The 19,079-nt window shown below is 35.1% G+C and overlaps 1 protein-coding gene across 1 annotated transcript in view; it reads left to right on the top strand.

Annotated features, from left to right (window-relative positions):
- COL21A1 (collagen type XXI alpha 1 chain) overlaps positions 1–19,079 on the top strand; it is a 174,300-nt gene that overhangs the window by 59,091 nt on the left and 96,130 nt on the right. Inside the window, exons 4-9 of the mRNA XM_030315738.1 lie at positions 9,955–10,123; positions 10,235–10,451; positions 12,999–13,172; positions 14,221–14,298; positions 16,101–16,109; positions 16,414–16,497. Of these exons, the coding sequence (XP_030171598.1) occupies positions 9,955–10,123; positions 10,235–10,451; positions 12,999–13,172; positions 14,221–14,298; positions 16,101–16,109; positions 16,414–16,497 (731 nt within the window). The remainder of the gene's footprint in view (positions 1–9,954; positions 10,124–10,234; positions 10,452–12,998; positions 13,173–14,220; positions 14,299–16,100; positions 16,110–16,413; positions 16,498–19,079) is intronic.

Below are 19,079 nucleotides of genomic sequence, written 5' to 3'. Positions count from 1 at the left end.
ATTTTAAGCTGATAACTTATTAACTTAATTTCATTCACATATACTCTACATTTTTGCTTCTCCTTGCCCCCCTCACACTTTGTCATTGGTGTTATAAATTACAACATCTTATATTGATGTGTGTGTGTGTGTGTGTGTGTGTGTGTATACTGTATTAGCATATTTTTACATTTATGGTTATTGTTTATACTTTTCTTAAACTTCTATTTCAAAGAGGCTTACATACCACTGTTACAGTATTATGGTATTCTGAATTTGTCTATATATTTACTTTAACCAGTGAGTTTTATATTTTGCAATGCTTTTGTGTTGTTTAATGTTTTTAAATTTCAACTTAAAGGACTTTCTTAATATTTCTTATAATGTCGATCTGGTGGTGATGAACTCCCTCAGGCTTTTTTTTAATCTGGGAAGTTGTTTATTTCTCTTGTGTTTTTGAAGAACATTTTGGCCAGATATAGTATTTGCATTTGGCAGTATTTTTCTTTAAGCAAACACTTTGAGTATATCATCCCATTCCTTTGTGGCCGGAAAGTTTTCTACTGACAAATCTGCCAATAGTCATGGGGTGGGGGGGCTACCCTTGTATATAACAAGTTGCTTCTCATGCTGCTTTCTAAATTCTCTCTCTCTCTCTTTTGACAATTTGATTATAATATGTCTTGATGTGGATTTCTTTGAGTTCTTAAATTTGGATGTACATTTCATTTCCTATATTTGAGAAGTTTTTGGTTATTACTTTAACTAAATCCTATCTCTTTCTCTCCTGAAACTCCCATAACATGTATTTGGTATATTTAATGGTGTCCCAGAAGTCATTTAGGCTTTCTTCAATCTTTCTCAATCTTTTAAATTTTTGTTCCTCTGCCCCAATAGTTTCAAATGACCCATCCTTAAGTTTTCCGATTCTTTTTGTCTGCTTGGTCAAGTCTGATTTGGAGCCTCTCCAGTTCTTTTTTTTTTTTTTTTCCCTGTTCAATTACTGCATTCTTCAGCTTTAAGATTTCTTTTTGGTTCTCCTTTATATTTTATCTCTGTTGGTATTCTCATTTTGTTTATGCCATCATTTTTGTTGAGCTCATAGGGCATCTTTATGATGATTGTTTTGAATTCTTTGTCAGATAATACACCTCCGTTTCTTTAGGGTTGCTTCTGGAGAGTTATTCTATTCCTTTGATAGGATCATGTTTCCCTGTTTCTTTGTGTATCTTACAGCTTTGTTTTGGGATCCACACATTTAAAAAAATAGTCATCCCTGTCAATCTTTACCAGTTGACTTTGTACAGGGGAAGTCCCTCATCAGTTAGTTTGTCTAGAGGTTTGAGGGAATCTCTGAAGCCTTTTTATGGAGGGATGCCATTTCTTTGGGATTCAGTGAGCAATTTCTTAATTAGAGAGGCTTGTTATTTTTTCCCCAGGAGCTCATAATCTCTCACTCCCTTTAGTATTTGTTTGTACCTCTTTAAGTTTTCTAGTTCTGTAACCAAAAGCTTCCCCACCTTGTTCCCAGTGGGCATTAGGCATCCAAAGTGTTTTGGTTCCCTGTCATCATGCTTAGGCAAGAGCAGTATCATTTCCTCAGGTAGCCCTTGGAAAAGCTAGAGTGCTGGATACATGCTCCACTATTTTCTCTTTCTCCGGAGGGAGAAGATTCCAGTTGTATGTTTCTCTTGATCATGCTGAGCCATGCTAGCCACAAAAAGCTCCCTCCTCCAACCTGCAACTGACTCTTCTTTGTTTTCAGCAGTTTCCAGGCATCTAATTGATTCTGTTTCCGTCAGTGCTCTAAATGAGGTGAGACTAAAACCTGTCTCTTGGGAAGCCCCCTGGAAGCATGCTTCACTCTTCTTTTTTCCACCCAAGGACAATATAAGCTAGGGCTTTCTCTCCTGGCACTTACTTGTACAGGCTTGGGGGAGGGAATGTTGTGGGTACAGTTAATTACTCATATTACTTGTTTCAATGAGGCTGTTCTTAGCTTTGTGTTCACTTGGGATATTTCAACTTCGCAACCCAAATATGGAGTTTTCATAAAGGTATTTTTGTCTGTATATTATTGTTAAATCAGTGTGTCATTGGGGGAATGTGGACTGGGACTTCCTATTCCTCCATCTTGCTGACATCACTCTTCTGTTTCTTTGAGTAAATCAGGTTCCTTATGTGTCTTTAAGAGCATCCAGCAGCCTGTGGGTTGAATTACTTGGTTTTAGGACCCATGTTTTAATTTAGGTATGTTGAGCTTGACTATGCACAGGTTCAGGTAAAGAATAGTCTCTCAAAAACTACTTGTGTATTCTTACTGTTCTGTTTCCTGCCATCTTGTCTTTTGGATGATGCAGGAAATTTATTTTTTAAGAGAGTATATTATGTTGACTTGCTCAAATGGGGGCCAAAGGCCAGATGTCAGAAGATAATTAACTATGCATCTTCAGCCTTATCTTCTTTGAGTGAGTCAGTGAGAAAGAGAGACAGATAGACAGAAAGAGAGGGTGAGTGCCTGCTTGAGTGGAACTTTGGTATCTTACATGCGATAAAACTTAGAGGCTCTTTTCCTGCCAGTGCTTTCTACCATAATGCAGTTTAACTTGGAATGATGTTTAGGACTTCTGAATTTCTTTTCCTCCCATCAAAAGCTGCTCATACTTTGTATAACTGCTCTTTGCTTAGAGATTGTTGGATCTAATTCAAGCCTTACAGCACTTTGCAATAGTGGCCTAGTGCATTGCCTTATCCTACTTGTATAATTCTACCTGTATTTCATTAGAAGTCACAAAGGGTAAGGATACACATATCAACAATCATGGCCAGGACAACTGAGATATTTTGGAGGTGGCCAGTATTTTAGCTTTCACGATTTTATAACATGTATGTGATTAACTTCTCTGCTCTCTTATAAAACTGACTGACTTACATTCTTCCTCTTTACTATTGGTATACATATAGTATGAATTTCTGACCACTCAAGTTGGGCAGGAAGAAATGGGGGATGGGGAGGTGGGATAAAGTTTCACGGATAGGAAAGGATTGAGTATAATATTCCATAAAATCTCAACAAACATCAGGGGAATCACTTTGTATTCTATCTGTAGATGGAAAGGATTTGAATCTAATCTGAGTTGAAGGGAACTTACATTGTGAGGGACTTAGGGTATATCCCAAAATAAGAATTTTCCATTTAATTGGAGAGGCAAGAGCTATGTTTGCTACAAATAAAGAAACACAGTAAGCTTATAGTTTACTTGAGAAGTGATATTTGATTATTCATTGGAAAAGTAGAATGATTATGGCATGATTTAGAAAATTGACAAATTATGGCATACAGATCTTGTTGTTAGTGTTTATGATTAGATCTAGATGCAGTTGTATGAGTTAATTTTGACTAGGAAAGGAATGAAAGGCAAAATATTCAGAATAATTTTCATTAGGAGTGTTTAAAGCTTGTATGGATAGCCCATTCTCCCCCTCTTTTCTCTCTTTGAAATATCATGTATAATCTCTGTCCCCTAATTATGTATTTCATTTTCATAACACCTCCTTCCTTTTAAAGTAGCAGCAGACATGCTGGTAGAGATAAAAAATTGGTACAACAACTTGGGAAAAGCTTGTGGCATCGTCTGCTAGAGTAAAGCATGTAGATCCCCTATGAAACAACAGTTCTACTCCCAGATATATGACGATGAGAAATAAGTTCATATATTTACCAAAAAGCATCTGCAAGAATGTCCATAACAACTTTATTAAAAATAGTCAAAAACTGTAAACAACTCAAATGATCGCCCACATAAAAGTGGATCGATACATCATAATACACTATAATTCATACAGTGGCATACTACACAGCAACAAAAAAAGAACAAGTCACCATTAGGTGCAACAACATGGATAATCCCACAGATGTTTGTTGAGCAAGCAAAGCCAAGTAAAAGAGTATACTCTATGGTTTATTTATATTAAGTTCAAGAATGGACAAAACTAATCAATGATAGAAATCCTAACAGTGGTGGCCTCCGGTCGTGGTGGTTATTGTCTGTGAAGGAACTTGAGGTAACTTTCGATGGTGTTAGATGTGTTCTTTGTCTTGTCTGGGTACTAGTTATATAAGCATGTAAATATGTGCCGGTTGATGTGCAGTTGAAATTAGGGCATTTTATTGAATGTAGATTGTACCTTAATAAAAACATTTTTAAAAACTCCATACAATGTCTGTTAAAGTAAAGCACTGTCTGCTGATTTTTTTTCTATAGACCTGAGGCTGTATGATTATATGGTGCTCCAGCCCAGTCTCTGGAGTCAAACTCAGGTCTAGGTTTGATTCCTAACTTTGTCAACATCACTTTCTTGAAGTGTGATCTTGAGTTAAGTAACGACTCTAACTTTGGTGATAAAGGTCATGTTTTATGAACATTAATATCCATGTATAGGAGGAACATTAGGGACATGTTAAGATGGTTAAGGAAAAAAAAGCAATGGTGTGTATGTTAAAATGATACATAACTGCAATATCTTACAAAAGCTCTGCCAAATTAAAAATGAAACAAGGAGTAAAGAATGAGGTAAAGGAATTATACACATACTATTGTCTGGGTGTGTAAAGGCAAAACACATTACCCTTTCTCCATCTATAGTATTCAAGCAGGAATAACCAAGAAAATTCATTACATTACATAATCAGTGCTTTTACAATGAAAAATGGCAAAACCAGATGAGTTATTTGTATAATTTTGTAAAACTTTAAAATTGTACTTTCTTAACTATTTATTAAGCCAAAAATGATTTTTACTTTTTGTATTTTTCTTATTGTTAAAAATAATATATTCTATGATCAGTGAGGCTACTGAATGGTGCAAAAGATTCTGACTTGTCTGGTTGGTGCACAAGTTATACTAAAGAGTAATAAGAGTCTCTTGTTCTCATTGATTTACCGCTGAAATCTGTACTTACTGTGTCGCATTGCCTGTCAGCCATGCATCCGGCAGACATCTTCCTTAGATGAGAACTGTTGACTCTAATTAACCTAGATTTCAAGGCAGTGGGATTACTTGATGGTGAAGGAGAATGAAACTATTCAATCTGTAATGAGAAAAGAAATTGTGTGATGATGGGGCTACCTTCTTTCTTATTTAACTAATCTTTGTAAGAGGCTCTGTGCTTCCATAATTTATTTTGATTTTGCGATTTTATATTTATTATTATTTGCTATTATATTACTATGTTATATTAATTAATTATTAATAATATAATTAATATATTAAATATATTATTATATTTTTAATATGATGTGATTTAGTACCTTGGTACTAAATTGAAACAATGGTGACTGTACTTTCTTTTAATGAACCTGTACATGATATTAAAGTACATGATATAATAGACATTCAGAAAGGCAAATGTATTAAATTGCCTCTGAATACCATTGAGGGGTGTGTATCAATTGGACATATACTCATGTTTGCCTTATCATGAAAGCCAAGTTCAATCCGGGAAGTCTTAAGAAGTTGGCTTGCACAGATCTGCACCAGAGGCCCCAAAGGCAACTCTATTTTATTGGACTATCAGGTGTGGATCAGTAATATTACTTTTGGTTTCTGACCACAGATCTTGATAGAATTCCTTTGTTCTGAATAAAATATTTGACTTCTGGAGAGGGGCAACATATAAATAATGTGGCAATGTGGAATTAGATTAAATAGGCACTTAGAAAGTAGGCCAGATATATTTTGGAATAATGTCTTCATTAGTGTTCCTATGATGTTAACTTATAGGTGGAAAAGTATAGCTGGAATTTGTTCTAGTTAGATTCAAGACATAGGTTTTGTGTCCTTGTCTGTGGCAGAATTTTAAATAAAACGTGTTTTTATGACCTTGGTAAGACTGTATTATATTACTAAGCCCTGAGATTTAATAGAAAAGCAAATTTTTTTTCTGTGTTCTATGGATCATTTAAAAATTTTTTGATTCTAATATAATTTTAAGGCCAGGTGTACAACATAGTGTTGGAAAAGTTTATACATTATGTTATGCTCACCACAAGTGTATCTACCATCTGCCATTATATGACACTATTCAAACATGATCAGCTATGTCTCCCACTCCCCTTTACCTGTATTGACCATCTCCCTACCTCCCTCTACTCTGGCAATCATCGATTTGTCCTCTGTAATTACAGGTATGATTCTGTCTTTTGTCTATTTCTTCATTTTATTTTACTTAATTTTTTTAGATTCCACATGTAAGTGAAATCATATGGCATTTGTCTTTCTTTGACCTAATTCCCTTAGCATACTACTCTTTAGGTCCATCTATGTTGTTGCAAATGTCATGATCTCATCCTTTCTTATGGCTCTGTAATATTCACGTGTGTGTGTGTGTGTGTGTGCGTGTGTGTGTGTGTGTCACATTTTCCTTATCCATTCATCTATCAGCGGACATTTAGGTTGCTTTGATATCTTGGCTATTGTAAACAATGCTACAACAATCGTAGGGATGCATCTAATCTTTTTGAATTCATATTTTTGTTTTTTTGGGGGGGTAACTACCCAGTAGCAGAATTATTGGATCATATGGCATTTTGATTTTTAATTTTTTGAGTCACCTCCGTACTGTTTGACATAGTGGCTGTACCAGTTTACCTTGTCCTCTACACTGTTCCTTACCAACACTTGTTATTTCTTGTCTTTTTGATTTTAGCCATTCTGACAGGTGTAAGTTGATATCTCATTGTGCTTTTGATTTGTCTTTCCCTGATGATCAGTGATCTTTTCATGTCTTTGTATGTCTTCTTTAGAAAAAAATGTCCATTCATGTCCTTTGTCCGTTTTTTAATTGGTTTGTTTTTTGGTATTGAGTTTTATAAGTTCTGTGTAAATTTTGAATATTAACCCCTTTTATTGTATATATCATTTGCAAATATCTTCTCCCATTCTAAAGTAAAGTGGATTAAAGTTCTAAATGTGAGACTTGAAGCCACAAAATTGCCAGAAGAGAATATAGTCAGTGATATCTCTGATATCAGCTCTAGCAACATTTTTCTAGATAATTATCCCCAAAGACAAGAGAAAGAAAAGCAAAAATAAGCCATCCAAACTGAAAAGCAGACATTGCTGGACCCTAGTGTTTAAAATAAATAGAGTAATCTTTGCTCATCCCAGAAAGCATTCCTATTCTGAATACTCTGAACATATAAGTGTAAAATGAAATCGAAACTGTGTAGTTGGTATAGGAAATCATTTGTGAAGTTAGGTCTTCTGTTTTGTTTATCCTTGTTCCTGAATGCATTCCTTTAAAATAACTTGGTATGTCTAGATTGTTCTAATTACTTATTGTGGGTGTTATAACAGGCTCCCAACTGAGTCTCTCTTAGCATTTGACTTGCCTCGTATTTAGAATGATAAGTTCCACGTTTCAGTTCTTATTTCCAGTTTCCATACTTCTCTCTAGATGTGGTTTATATACTTATGCATATATTCCTTTTTTCTACACAATGGGGGAAATTATTTCCCTAGGTTTCCGCTGAAGTTTGTGAAGAACTGTTGGTTGTTCCATACATAAAATAATTGTTCCATCTATAAAACGTAGCATTTTATGTATGGAAGCTTCTTTTACCAGTTTCCTATAACTAGGTATATACAAACATAATACTGGTATCGGAGCATCTCAACTACCTTTTTTTTCAGTTCCCATGTATTAACATATCTTACTGTTCTCCTTACAGGTGAACAAATTGGGAAGAAAAATTACCTTCAAGAAAATATAGTTGGTTAAATACATTTTTCCTAATAAGATGTGCTAGGTAGAAATGAAAACATGGCTGTATGGTACATTCTTGATTTCACAAGCCATGCTACACTGTTCCCCCATGAAATTGTGGGGATTACAATACAGTGTAAAGGACTTTGTTATAGCAAAAGAATGAACACAGTAATTGCTTTATCCCCTGCACTTATGGGCCATTTTGGAGTCACAAAGCACTTTCACATACATCACATTCGATCCTCAGACAATCCCTGTGAAGGAGATCATTGTTCCCACTTCACAGATGATAATCCAGAGGTTCAGGAGAGGTTAAGAGCGAGGCTTAAGTCTAAAGCTAAGGTTCTTGTTTGAAGTCTGAGATCTTTATCTAACATCTTAGAATTTCTCATTTGTAAAGCAAATCAAAGGAGTAATTCAGATCTAAATATTCTTATGATGTAATGTTTCACACATTTTCTTTCCAGCTGACCTTCTTTCTTTTGTAGTTTTAAATCAAATGCGTCTGAAATGAGGCTTCATATATTGTTCTGCATACCTCCCCCCACCGCCTGCCAAAAAAGAACCCCTGCATCATGACAGGAATTATTTAATTTGATTGATTTATGATTTAAACTCTAGAATATAGTGTTATTAGGAACACATTCCCTGCTGTTCATGTTTTCATTGGGAGTAACTTCAACTAGACTGACTCTTCTGACCTCTCTCATCCCTTTCTAGCTCCTTACCGGTGAATGAGAAAATGGGTTTTCAGATTAGTGAGTTTGTTAAACGTCACTGGTCATGGTTGGCAGCGTGCCTTCGGTTTTCTTCTCCTTGAGTCAGTGAGCCTGGGGAGCTAGTGTATTCTGGCTTCCTCTCTAGACCATGTATGAGCTTAATGGGCAGACCCTGCTTCTGAGGTGGGAGAGGGAATAAGTGAGCCCTGCGTTGCTGGGATGGTGTGGGGGTTAATCATGGTGTGCAGTCTCATGAAGCTCACTGGATCAACGTGTTTGCCTCATTCCTGTATCTCCCCATAAGTCAGCTCCAAGCTTACCAGAGAAAGACGGTTGTAATTCATTGGGTCACTTCAAAACTTAAGACCCGAAGAGAAAAATGTCCCTTCTTTTCCAGGAATACTTTTTATTTTATTTCTATCAAACCTTTATTTTATTTCCAGTATTCTATGGTGTAAGTTATGACTGTATGTGTTAGGCTCATAAAATCCATCTCATTACTTTTTATTGTATTGTAAATATGATACTTTTCCCTCTTCTTAATGTTGTGTAAGAATGATTGTTTTAAAGTATGTTTAGTGGAGTTCTTGTTTTATTTTGTTAGCTGCTCTATAAAATGTAAGCAGTCATGCTCAATATGTATGTTATATGAGGACTTTGGAAGAATCTGAAAATACTGCAACATATCTACAGAACAGCTTAATTGCATTCAACCATGTAAAATTTTCCACGTAATTTTAGGTGCTAGTTTCTCAGCAAAAAGCATGCCATATTTTTATAACATATAGACAATTGTATAATAGAAATATTAATGATTTTTCTTAAGGAAATAGTCTTTATTTATAAATATGATTAATGTAATAATATAGTTAATAATAGATGAGATAATAGCCTCATTTTGAGTACTTTGATGAACAGAAAAGACCCACAGTTTTTTCCAGAGTAATAGAAACAATGTGCTTTGAACTGTGGAATTATTAACTGCTTAAACTGGAAAGAATATCAAGAATGACACCTACTTTTTTTTACCCCTCAAATGCTGTGAATGCAAGAATGGAATCTTAGAGTTCATCTCCTAGATCCAAGAAATTTAGAATTCTGCAAGGTCATGTGACAAATTAACACCAAATACTGGATGAGAATCGTGAATGCCATTCCAGTCTTCTCCTACCCCACCGGTATCAGGTTGCTTCGTGTTCAAAATAGTGAAGTAAAAACATCAACATGGTGTTCTTAAAACAGTACATTAGCAAGTGTTTCTTTTATATTTCTGTTTTACTTTTATCCCTTTTTAGGGGGAAAAAGACTTTTGAGACTTCGAATGCCAAAATCACTCCTGCATATTTTTTCAGACAATGCATTTACATCCATTTGTGTGCATATGCAGATTTTATTATTTTCTCTAATATTTCTCCTTTGACATTTTTTCTTTGTCGAAGTAATTTGTGACTAATTAACGTTTACTGCCTTTGCTTTGGATTTGTAGAATCTGTTTGTCCAACACGAATTCCAGTGGCAGCTCGCGATGAGAAAGGGTTTGATATTCTTTTAGGCTTGGGAGTAAAGAAAAAGGTTAAGAAAAGAATCCCGCTTTCACCAACAAAGATAAAAGGATATGAAGTAACATCTAAAGTTGACTTATCAGAATTCACAAGGTAAACATTATGACATTATGTGTTGATCTGACTTCTTTTTTTTTTTTTTTTTGGTATGTCTGTAGATATGTTGAGAATTCTTTAAGCTTATGCATATTCTTCTTTTTCTAGCAATGTTTTCCCAGAAGGTCTTCCTCCATCATATGTATTTGTCTCCACTCAGAGATTTAAGGTCAAGAAAATGTGGGATTTATGGAGAATTTTAACCATTGACGGAAGGCCACAAATAGCAGTTACCTTAAATGGTGTGGATAAAACATTACTGTTTACAACAACCAGCATAATTAATGGCTCACAGGTGGTCACCTTTGCTGACTCCCAAGTTAAGGTAAATATGCCTGGGTATGAGTATGGTGGTATTCATGGTGGTATTAGCAGGTTTGTGTGTGTTTGGAGGAAGGGAGCCATAATTTTAACACGGCTGAAAAGATACTGACTTCATAATTTAATGTTGCTTTACTGAATAAAAGCAACAGATGAAGGAAATTTGTTTCTTTTTTTTTTTAATTTTTCAATATTTATTTGTATTAGAGAGAGAGACAGAGTGTGAGCAGGGAAGGGGCAGAGAGATGGAGACAGAATCTGAAGCAGGCTCTAGGGCTCTGAGCTGTGAGACATCAGGACTGGAACTCATGAGGAGTGAGATCATGACTTGAGCCGAGGTTGGACTCTCAACCTACTGAGCCACCCAGGTGCCCTGAAGGAAAATTATTTCTTAAATGGGATTAAGGGGTGGGGCTAATTCACATTTTTTGAGTGCCTACTACTAGATGCCCTGAACGCGTAATTATAATATCCACCCAAGGAAGAAGGTATTGTTCTCATTGTACAGACAGAAAAAAAAATGCAGGGATATTAAATCCTACCTCAAAATAACACAGCTAGTAAGTGGTGACATCAGGAATTGAAGTTAAGTCTTGTCAGTTTCAAAGTCTGGTTGGTTGTTCTTACATTACCATGTCCTACAAAATGCTGAGATCAAGACATTTGTTAGAACATCAAATACAGGTAGATAATGGGTAAAGAATTCACAATTATTGGGAGGACATTTTGTTTCTCCAGAAGGAAGCTGTATTTAATAAAATTGATAAACTAAAAATAAAAGTTTATTTTCAAGTCAAATATGTTCGGAATACAGATGTAGTGATAAAAACAGTTATGTTTTGGTCATTATTATAATTATGGTAGTCTAACACTACATTGTATAATTTAGGAAGTGTACAAGGTTGTATATGAAATTATGCATCTATGCAATTTCATATGGCAAGCAGATGAAATTTTTAAAAACTTTATTTTTGTTAAAGGCAAATTGCTAGGTTCTATAAGAAATCACAAATGAATAAGGCATATTTCATACCTCGAAGGAACTTATATATAATGGAAGATTGAAGGTCTCTGATATCTAATAGGAGTACTAAGTATTAGTGGAGTGTAGAGGGAAAGGTAGATTCTAACACAAAATGTGGACAAGACTTATTAATGAGCTGCTTTTTGGATGGGACTTTGAAGAACGAATAGGATTTTGATGAAGAGAGCTAAGGATATGTAAGTCAGTGGTTCAGTATTGAGTAATCATGTATAATAAAACGCAGGGTTTTTATTTAAAGGGTAGAAAGTGGTGCCCCCTGTGTTTGGAGTATAAGATACATGAAAGAAAGAGCTAACAAGGTGTGAACTCAATTTATGGGGACCTGGAAACCATACACAGGGTTTTAGACTTCATTCAGTGGATGACAGGATTCCATCTAAAAGTCTTTAATAGGTGTGCCCTAGTCAAAGCAGCTCGCTCTCCTCCTTTTGCTTTCACAAAGAATACTTGCATTTCTTTCCTGGAATTGGCATAGGTCCTGGGAATCCAGAAATGAATAAGATGTGGTATCTTCTCTTGATGAAATTCTAGTGAGAGAGATTAATGGTAGTAGAGGTATGAACAATGGCTTAGAGAGAGCAGGATTAGAGATGTGTTTGAAAATTATTTAGATAAAGCAAGATATCCATGAACCTAAACAATGGTAATGAGAATGGAAAGGGAGAAGTGAATTTGAGTCAAAAGACATATTTGGTAGAACTTTGCGTCTGGTTATTATTAGAACTGAGGGGAGAGCAAGAGGTAAAGACACTTGTTGCAGTTTAGAAACTGAAGATATTATTATCTGAGGGAAACTGAAAGGAAGAAAATTTTGGGGATAGTTCAAGTTCATTTTGCTTACACATTCTCTCAGTCTGATTGTGAAATATCCTGGTAAAATTATACTAGCCAGTATTAGAATTGTAGGTCCCATATGTAGGAATGAGGTCCAGGCTGTTGATGTAGATATGGGAGTTATTCCATCGAAGTAATAATTGTCCTGTAGAAGTGGGTAAGATAATCAAAGGGGAGAATGAAAAAGGTCAATGACAAACCTGTGGAGAATGACCTCATCAAAGGGCAGGTGAGGAAGAGGAGCCTTTGAAGAAACAGAATAAGCAAAGGGAGAAAAAGAAACGAAGATGATCAAGATGGTTTGAATCATGGAAGTTGAATGAGGATATCAAGGAAGATGTACTCGTTAAGGGTGCAAAGTTGCAATGAAGTAAATAGGATGAAGAATGGGAGAAGCCATTTGGATTCAGACATAAGGAACTTTTTTTGTGACCTGGAAGGAATTGCTTCAGGAAATTGATACATCTACTAATATGTAATGAATATGTAATGGAAAATGGGGATTAATTAATTAGTAGCGTTTAAGGTCCCGCTTGGGTCAAGGTGAATTAGTATATGGTACAGACCGTCTATGTGGTATGGATTTATGGTTGGCAGCGAAGGAATGGGAACAAAGAAAATGAAAGATGGTTAGCATTTTGTTCATGAATGTTCCATACTTTCTTCCTATAGACATTATTTGATGAAGGCTGGCATCAAATTCGTCTCTTAGTAACAGAACAAGATGTAACTCTGTATATCGATGATCAACAGATTGAAAACAAGCCCTTACATCCAGTTTTAGGGATCTTCATCAGCGGGCAAACTCAAATTGGAAAGTATTCTGGGAAAGAAGAAACCGTTCAGGTAGATGAACAATGATTTGCTTTTTGCATTGTATAAAGTGGAGCTCTTGCTGTCCTTTGTGGTAGTATTTATGACATTTAACTGCATTTGACTTAATTATTAATTCCTTTAAGACACTTAAAATGTATTCAGTTTATTGGTGGGATTTTGTATTTGAGTGTGTATTAAAATGCAAAGTTAGACTTAATAGATTTTATAGGAATTCTTAGAAAAATGTTCCCCTGGGTTAAGGGTAGAATTCTACATTCTTAGGAAACATTAATTTCATATTTCCCAGGAGATAACGAATTTGGAAAAGAAAATGTAAGATTGGAGCTGTGAGTAGGGGCTATAAAATTTGTTTGCAGCTGTGAGGATACAATAAGATGAATGCATCTTGGTGTTCTTTCTTCTTAAAACTAATTTTTGATATTTTTGAAATATTTTTGAAGCTGGAGTATCTATCTGGTTTGAGAAGTGTGTGTATAAAAAGATAGCCATTTCTTGAAAAATGCTTTGTTTGAAAAGGTGTGTCTTTCCCACTGTGTTTCTATTAAGGGAAGACTGTCACATCCAAATTATGCACATGGTCTCTCTGTATTAATGTTACGTGTCAAATTGTAGTAAGTGTTTAAATAGAAACAGGTGTTTGGCCTACTCATCACATAACACTCCATGCCATCAACTAAGTGTCTGAATGGAAAGATGACTTCTTAAGCCGACTCTATTGTAATCAGAAATGTTGCAGAGATTTAGGATAAACACAGAAAGCCTGGGAAAGCTTTTAAGTGTCCTAGGAAATGCTCTCTAGACTAGCTCTTAATACAGAGATAATAATAAAAGCTCCACTGGGTTCCTGAAGGACATCAGAGATTTGTTTTTAGTGCTAGAGTTTTCGTTATGAATTATGTTGCATCACATCTTTAAACTGTATCTTAGGTATTCAGATTTAGTGTTTTTATGTTTTAGCTGAGTGCTAAACCTTACATAACAGCTAATGTATTTGGGTTGCTTTTATTAAGCTATTAGCTTGTGCCTCAATTTTAACTTGAGTGGGTTTTGTTCCTAGTTTGATGTCCAGAAGTTGCGAATCTACTGTGACCCAGAACAGAACAGCAGAGAGACGGCATGCGAGATTCCTGGATTTGTGAGTAGGATGGATTGTTTTCCCCCGAGTGTTGCTTCAGTACTTTCAGAGCAATAAACAAATGATAATGTGTGAGCCTTAATTAAATATACAGCGTTAATTTGTTTGTTAATTGTCAGTGCAAATAAAGTTACATTGATTAAAACATATTTCATAATTGAAATAAAATTATAATGTATCTCTGTACACATAGGAATGGAAGAGCACAAGGAAGTATTTTTTACACATCTCAGCATGTGATATTTCCAGTACTCAAGTGAAGCAGGACTGGGCCTGCTCTAGAAAAACATAGGATTCTTTGTCTGAATATCTAGAGTGTAAATACATTTCTATATTTCATTAAATGTGTGGACAGAATACCCCACACAGCAAAATTCTGAAGAATAGGAAGTGATTGATTTTCCTGTTCATCAGCACATTTTCTCAAACCATAAGGAATATATAGGTTTCTTTTTGTTGTTGTTACCTAAGTAAGATTTTCTTGTTTCTAGGTTATAAGCCACTTTCTATTTATGTAGCTATATTCATTAATGTGTTAGGAGGAAATAATTATAAGCTAAAATATTAGTCTTATTATATATGTCTGCTCCTAGTATGTGTGTGTGTAATCAATCCCTCTCTCCTTGGACCTATGTGTGTGTGTGTGTGTGTGTGTGTGTGTGTGTGTGTGTGTGTGTATGTATATATATATATGTATATATGTATATATGTATATGTATATATATACATATACATATATATATGTATTTGTAATGCAAATAAGGCAGAATATTGTAAAAGTTTCCAGTGACATTTGAGCTCATGCTATAGTTCTTTTAGTTTGTAAAGTCATACTGTCATAATCTCCTTTTTTCCTATCAAACTGAATAATCTGCAAATCCACATGTTCTGAAAACTTGAGGATGTGGAGCAGTGCTATGAAGGATCTATAATAAAATCCAACATAGAACCTTTTAGAAATAATTCATTCTTGGTCTTTTAGATAGGTAGTTGTTTCTGTAACTTTTATTTTAGATATTTATAGCTTAGAATATGAATCTCTAATCTCTCCTAAAAGTACTAATAAGTGATTGCATTTGAGAGTCCATCTTATATACTTACTTGTTGATATTTCTTCATCGATGTGATGGCCATTACCATTACCCTCCCACATCATGAAAGCCCAGGATTAAATGGTGGATTCTCAGTCCTCACAGCCACTGTTTTGTGTTTTTATGTCTCTTCCCTTCCTCTGAGGTGTGAGTTCATGAAGCTTGTTTGCCTTTTGCATCTTATTCCCACTTTCTTATCTTCTGATTGAATTTATTATTGTTTGGAAAGATTATTAACCTATTTAAAATCATGTGTTATTCACTGAGAAACAGATTGTTGAGTGAGAAGTTCTCCTAAAGTAAAAGGCATAAAATTTAATGCGTGGAATTTGTGACTCTCTCAGATGTGTTTTGGCTTTTTCCTCTGGTTCTTAAATGACTTCCAGAAATTTCGAGGGGGCATATAAATCTCACCGAGGTACTTTTGCTCCTGAGTGGCCATTATACCAAGCTGCTTTGGCATTTTCGTTTACTCCTTTCACTCGTCATTGTTGTTCGTTTCCTTACTTTATCCTACTGTAAATGTTGTCATGACATGTATAAATAGGTACTTTTTTTAAGGATAGTTGCAAGCAAATGTTTTAACTCTTGCCGGTTCCAATACTTCATGTATCTGGAACCTGGACGATGAAATATCTGTAAATTAGGAAGAAAATTTAGAAAAAATTAAAAGCATCTTTTAAAACCCATTTGTTCTTCCTTTTCTTTCAGAATGGTGAGGTAGGCCTGGAAACTATTATTCTCCTTAAGGTAGTATTTGTACTGTGGGACTGTTTAGCTTGCTTCCATCAACTGTGAGTATATTAGACAAATAGAACTCATTTTTTATGTCATTGGAGTGTATTTCGTTTTCATAGCTTTTTGTGATTCAGAATTTTGTATTGGATTGGTCTGAATAAAATTGGAAAGTCAGTGTGAGATACCTTTACCATTTCGCATGCAGGTGCATACACATACCTGTGTACACATGCATATGTATGTGTCTTCCCACATTTGTTGTTTTTTTCCATTTCTGTCTTTGTAGTGCCTCAACGGTCCCAGTGATGTAGGCTCTACTCCAGCTCCCTGTGTTTGTCCTCCGGGAAAACCAGGACTGCAAGGCCCCAAAGTGAGTACTGCCTAACATGCTTTTCTTGTTAAAACCCACAAACAAAAGAGCTGAGCAAATGCGCAAAATTCCTAGGCACCGCTGACCCTTTTTTGAAATTTCTACCTAGTGTCTTAGAACAGTTTAAAACCTGACTTATAGTGATTTTTTTAAAAAAGCATATTCTAATCTATAAATGCCTTTGAACCTAGAACTGATTCCCCTGGCCCACAGTAAAGTGAGGGAACTTTATTAGTTTGCTGGTTTATCTGGTTCCCTCCCACCACCCTTAAAGACTGCTGCCAGATTCCAAGAACCATACCTCGTTGCAATCTAATAAAAAATGAAGAAAGGGCATTTGTTGAGATGTGTTCCAAATTCTCAGTTTGTCAAAATGATTTTCAGATAGGGGGTGCCTGAGTGGCTCAGTTGGTTAAATGTCCAACCTCAGCTCAGGTCAAGATCTCACGGTTTGTGAGTTCAAGCCCCACGTCAGGCTCTGTGCTGACAGCTCAGAGCCTGGAGCTTGCTTCAGATTTTCTCTCTCTCTCTCTCTCTCTCTCTCTCTCTCTTTTTCTTTCTCTTTCTTTCTGCCCCTCCCCCACTCACACGTTTTCTCTCTGTGTCTCTCAAAAATAAACATTAGAAAACTTTTTTTAAAAAATAAACAGAAATGACTTTCAGATAGAAAAATGAAGTAGAAATATTAAAATTGACTTCAACATTATGTTTGATGTCTAATTCTAAAAAACAGGCATATAGAGATTTATTAATTTTACTTAATTATGTGATAATCACTTTGGGGGAGTAGGTCTATTAGTGATACTCATATATGCACATCTTCCAGTTGCATATATTGATTTGTGTGTATATATGTTAATTGTGTGTATGTGTATATAAACATTTACATATTTGTGTATTATACATTTTTATGTGATTGGAGCTATGATGTGCATACTATTTCTCAACTAGTTACTTTTTATATAACTAAATATTTTGAATATGTTTCTATGCTATTAAATATGAATGATTAAGTGTAAGTGAATACTTACTGTGGCATCACTTAGACCCAGCCTGATACTGAGACGTTAAGTGGTTTGTCTACTCTATGTGAATCTTATTCATTTAATAGTATTTTACAGTATCACTTAAATAAAAATGATGTCTAACTTGGAAGCAGGTATGACTCCCTAGCCAAAAAGAGTGTTTTGTGTATTGATCATTTATTGCCTGAGGTGACCAAGCAATAAATATGAATTATGATGTTCATTTTGATGGAATTTCCTTAAGTGTTTTAGTCACCATCACTGAAAATTTTAGATTTTAAATTGCTCATCTGATTTAATTCTTCCTATCTTTTATGCATGTTTCTCCTGTCCATTTTTATGTGATAGCTCATGACACACTCCAGGTCTAGCATTAAAATCAAGAAACAAATATAATTTAACAAATAAAAGTACACATTCATTATTTTATTTAAAGAAAATCTATTTGGTTTGGAATTTGACTTCAGTATATCATAATCAATTTATTATTATAAAGTATTTTTAAATGGCATTTAGGTAAGTTAATCTAAGTGTTCTTCCTTTTAAAGTTTATTTATTTATTTTGGGGGGGGTGAATGAGTGGGGAAGGGCAGAGAGAGAGAATCCCAAGCTGGCTTTGTGCTGTCGGTGCAGAGCCCCACACAGGGCTTATATGTATATGTATATGTATACACATACATATATGCACATGTATATACATACATATATGTATATGTATATACATACATATATACACATATGTATACATATATACATACATATACATACAATACATACATGCATACATATATGTATACATATACACATACATATATATATAAATTCAATTTGAAATATTATACATAAGAATTATTTGATCTGTAAGATATATAATATGGAAATGAGAGTCCCATTATGTCTGACCTCTCAAAGCCCAGAGTGCTTTCCTGACTCCCAGGGAGGTTCTGGCCACCACTAGGGTATCTTAAGGTTTGTCTTCTTTTGGGGAGACATCAGATGCCTCTGATGCTTTCTGAATCTTTATTAGTGATCTGTTAGGTGTCTTGAAGTGACATCAGTTTTTATTCACATGTGTTTCTACAGAAAAGTTCCAGAGTACCCTTTGTCTTATCTGGTAAAGCCTCTGACATCCAGTGTTTCCAAGTTCCATGTGTTCCTCATGTTCATTTTCTTAGTCATAATCTCACACTATTGCCACCTACTACTTTAAGTGAAATTGCAGTTTTCCACCAATCTTCAAGTTGGCGTGCCTTCTCGATCTGCTTTCCATTTTCTTCAGAAAATCTGGCAGGAGAACAGGAACACACACATGCTCTTCCATCCTTTTAGGGCTCTTTCCCCTGGAGGTGGTTCCTAGCCCACATCAGGGACCTGCATGTGAAAAACAGAATTCCTAGCAACACTCTGAGTTGTATTTCCTTTAGAGAATTTCTGGCTTGGGGAATTAATAGGGTTTTAATTAGATCAGCACAACTGGAACTAAAACAGATGAAGTGTTTTTACTTATAGATTGAACTGAAACTTAATGGGCATTTTTGTTAGATGCTCTCTGGAAAG

This window comes from Lynx canadensis, chromosome B2 (assembly GCF_007474595.2).
Source record: "Lynx canadensis isolate LIC74 chromosome B2, mLynCan4.pri.v2, whole genome shotgun sequence".
Taxonomy (NCBI): domain Eukaryota; kingdom Metazoa; phylum Chordata; class Mammalia; order Carnivora; family Felidae; genus Lynx; species Lynx canadensis.
The sequence above is the reverse complement of the archived record's forward strand: the minus strand, read 5'-3'. Positions and strand labels throughout refer to the sequence as shown.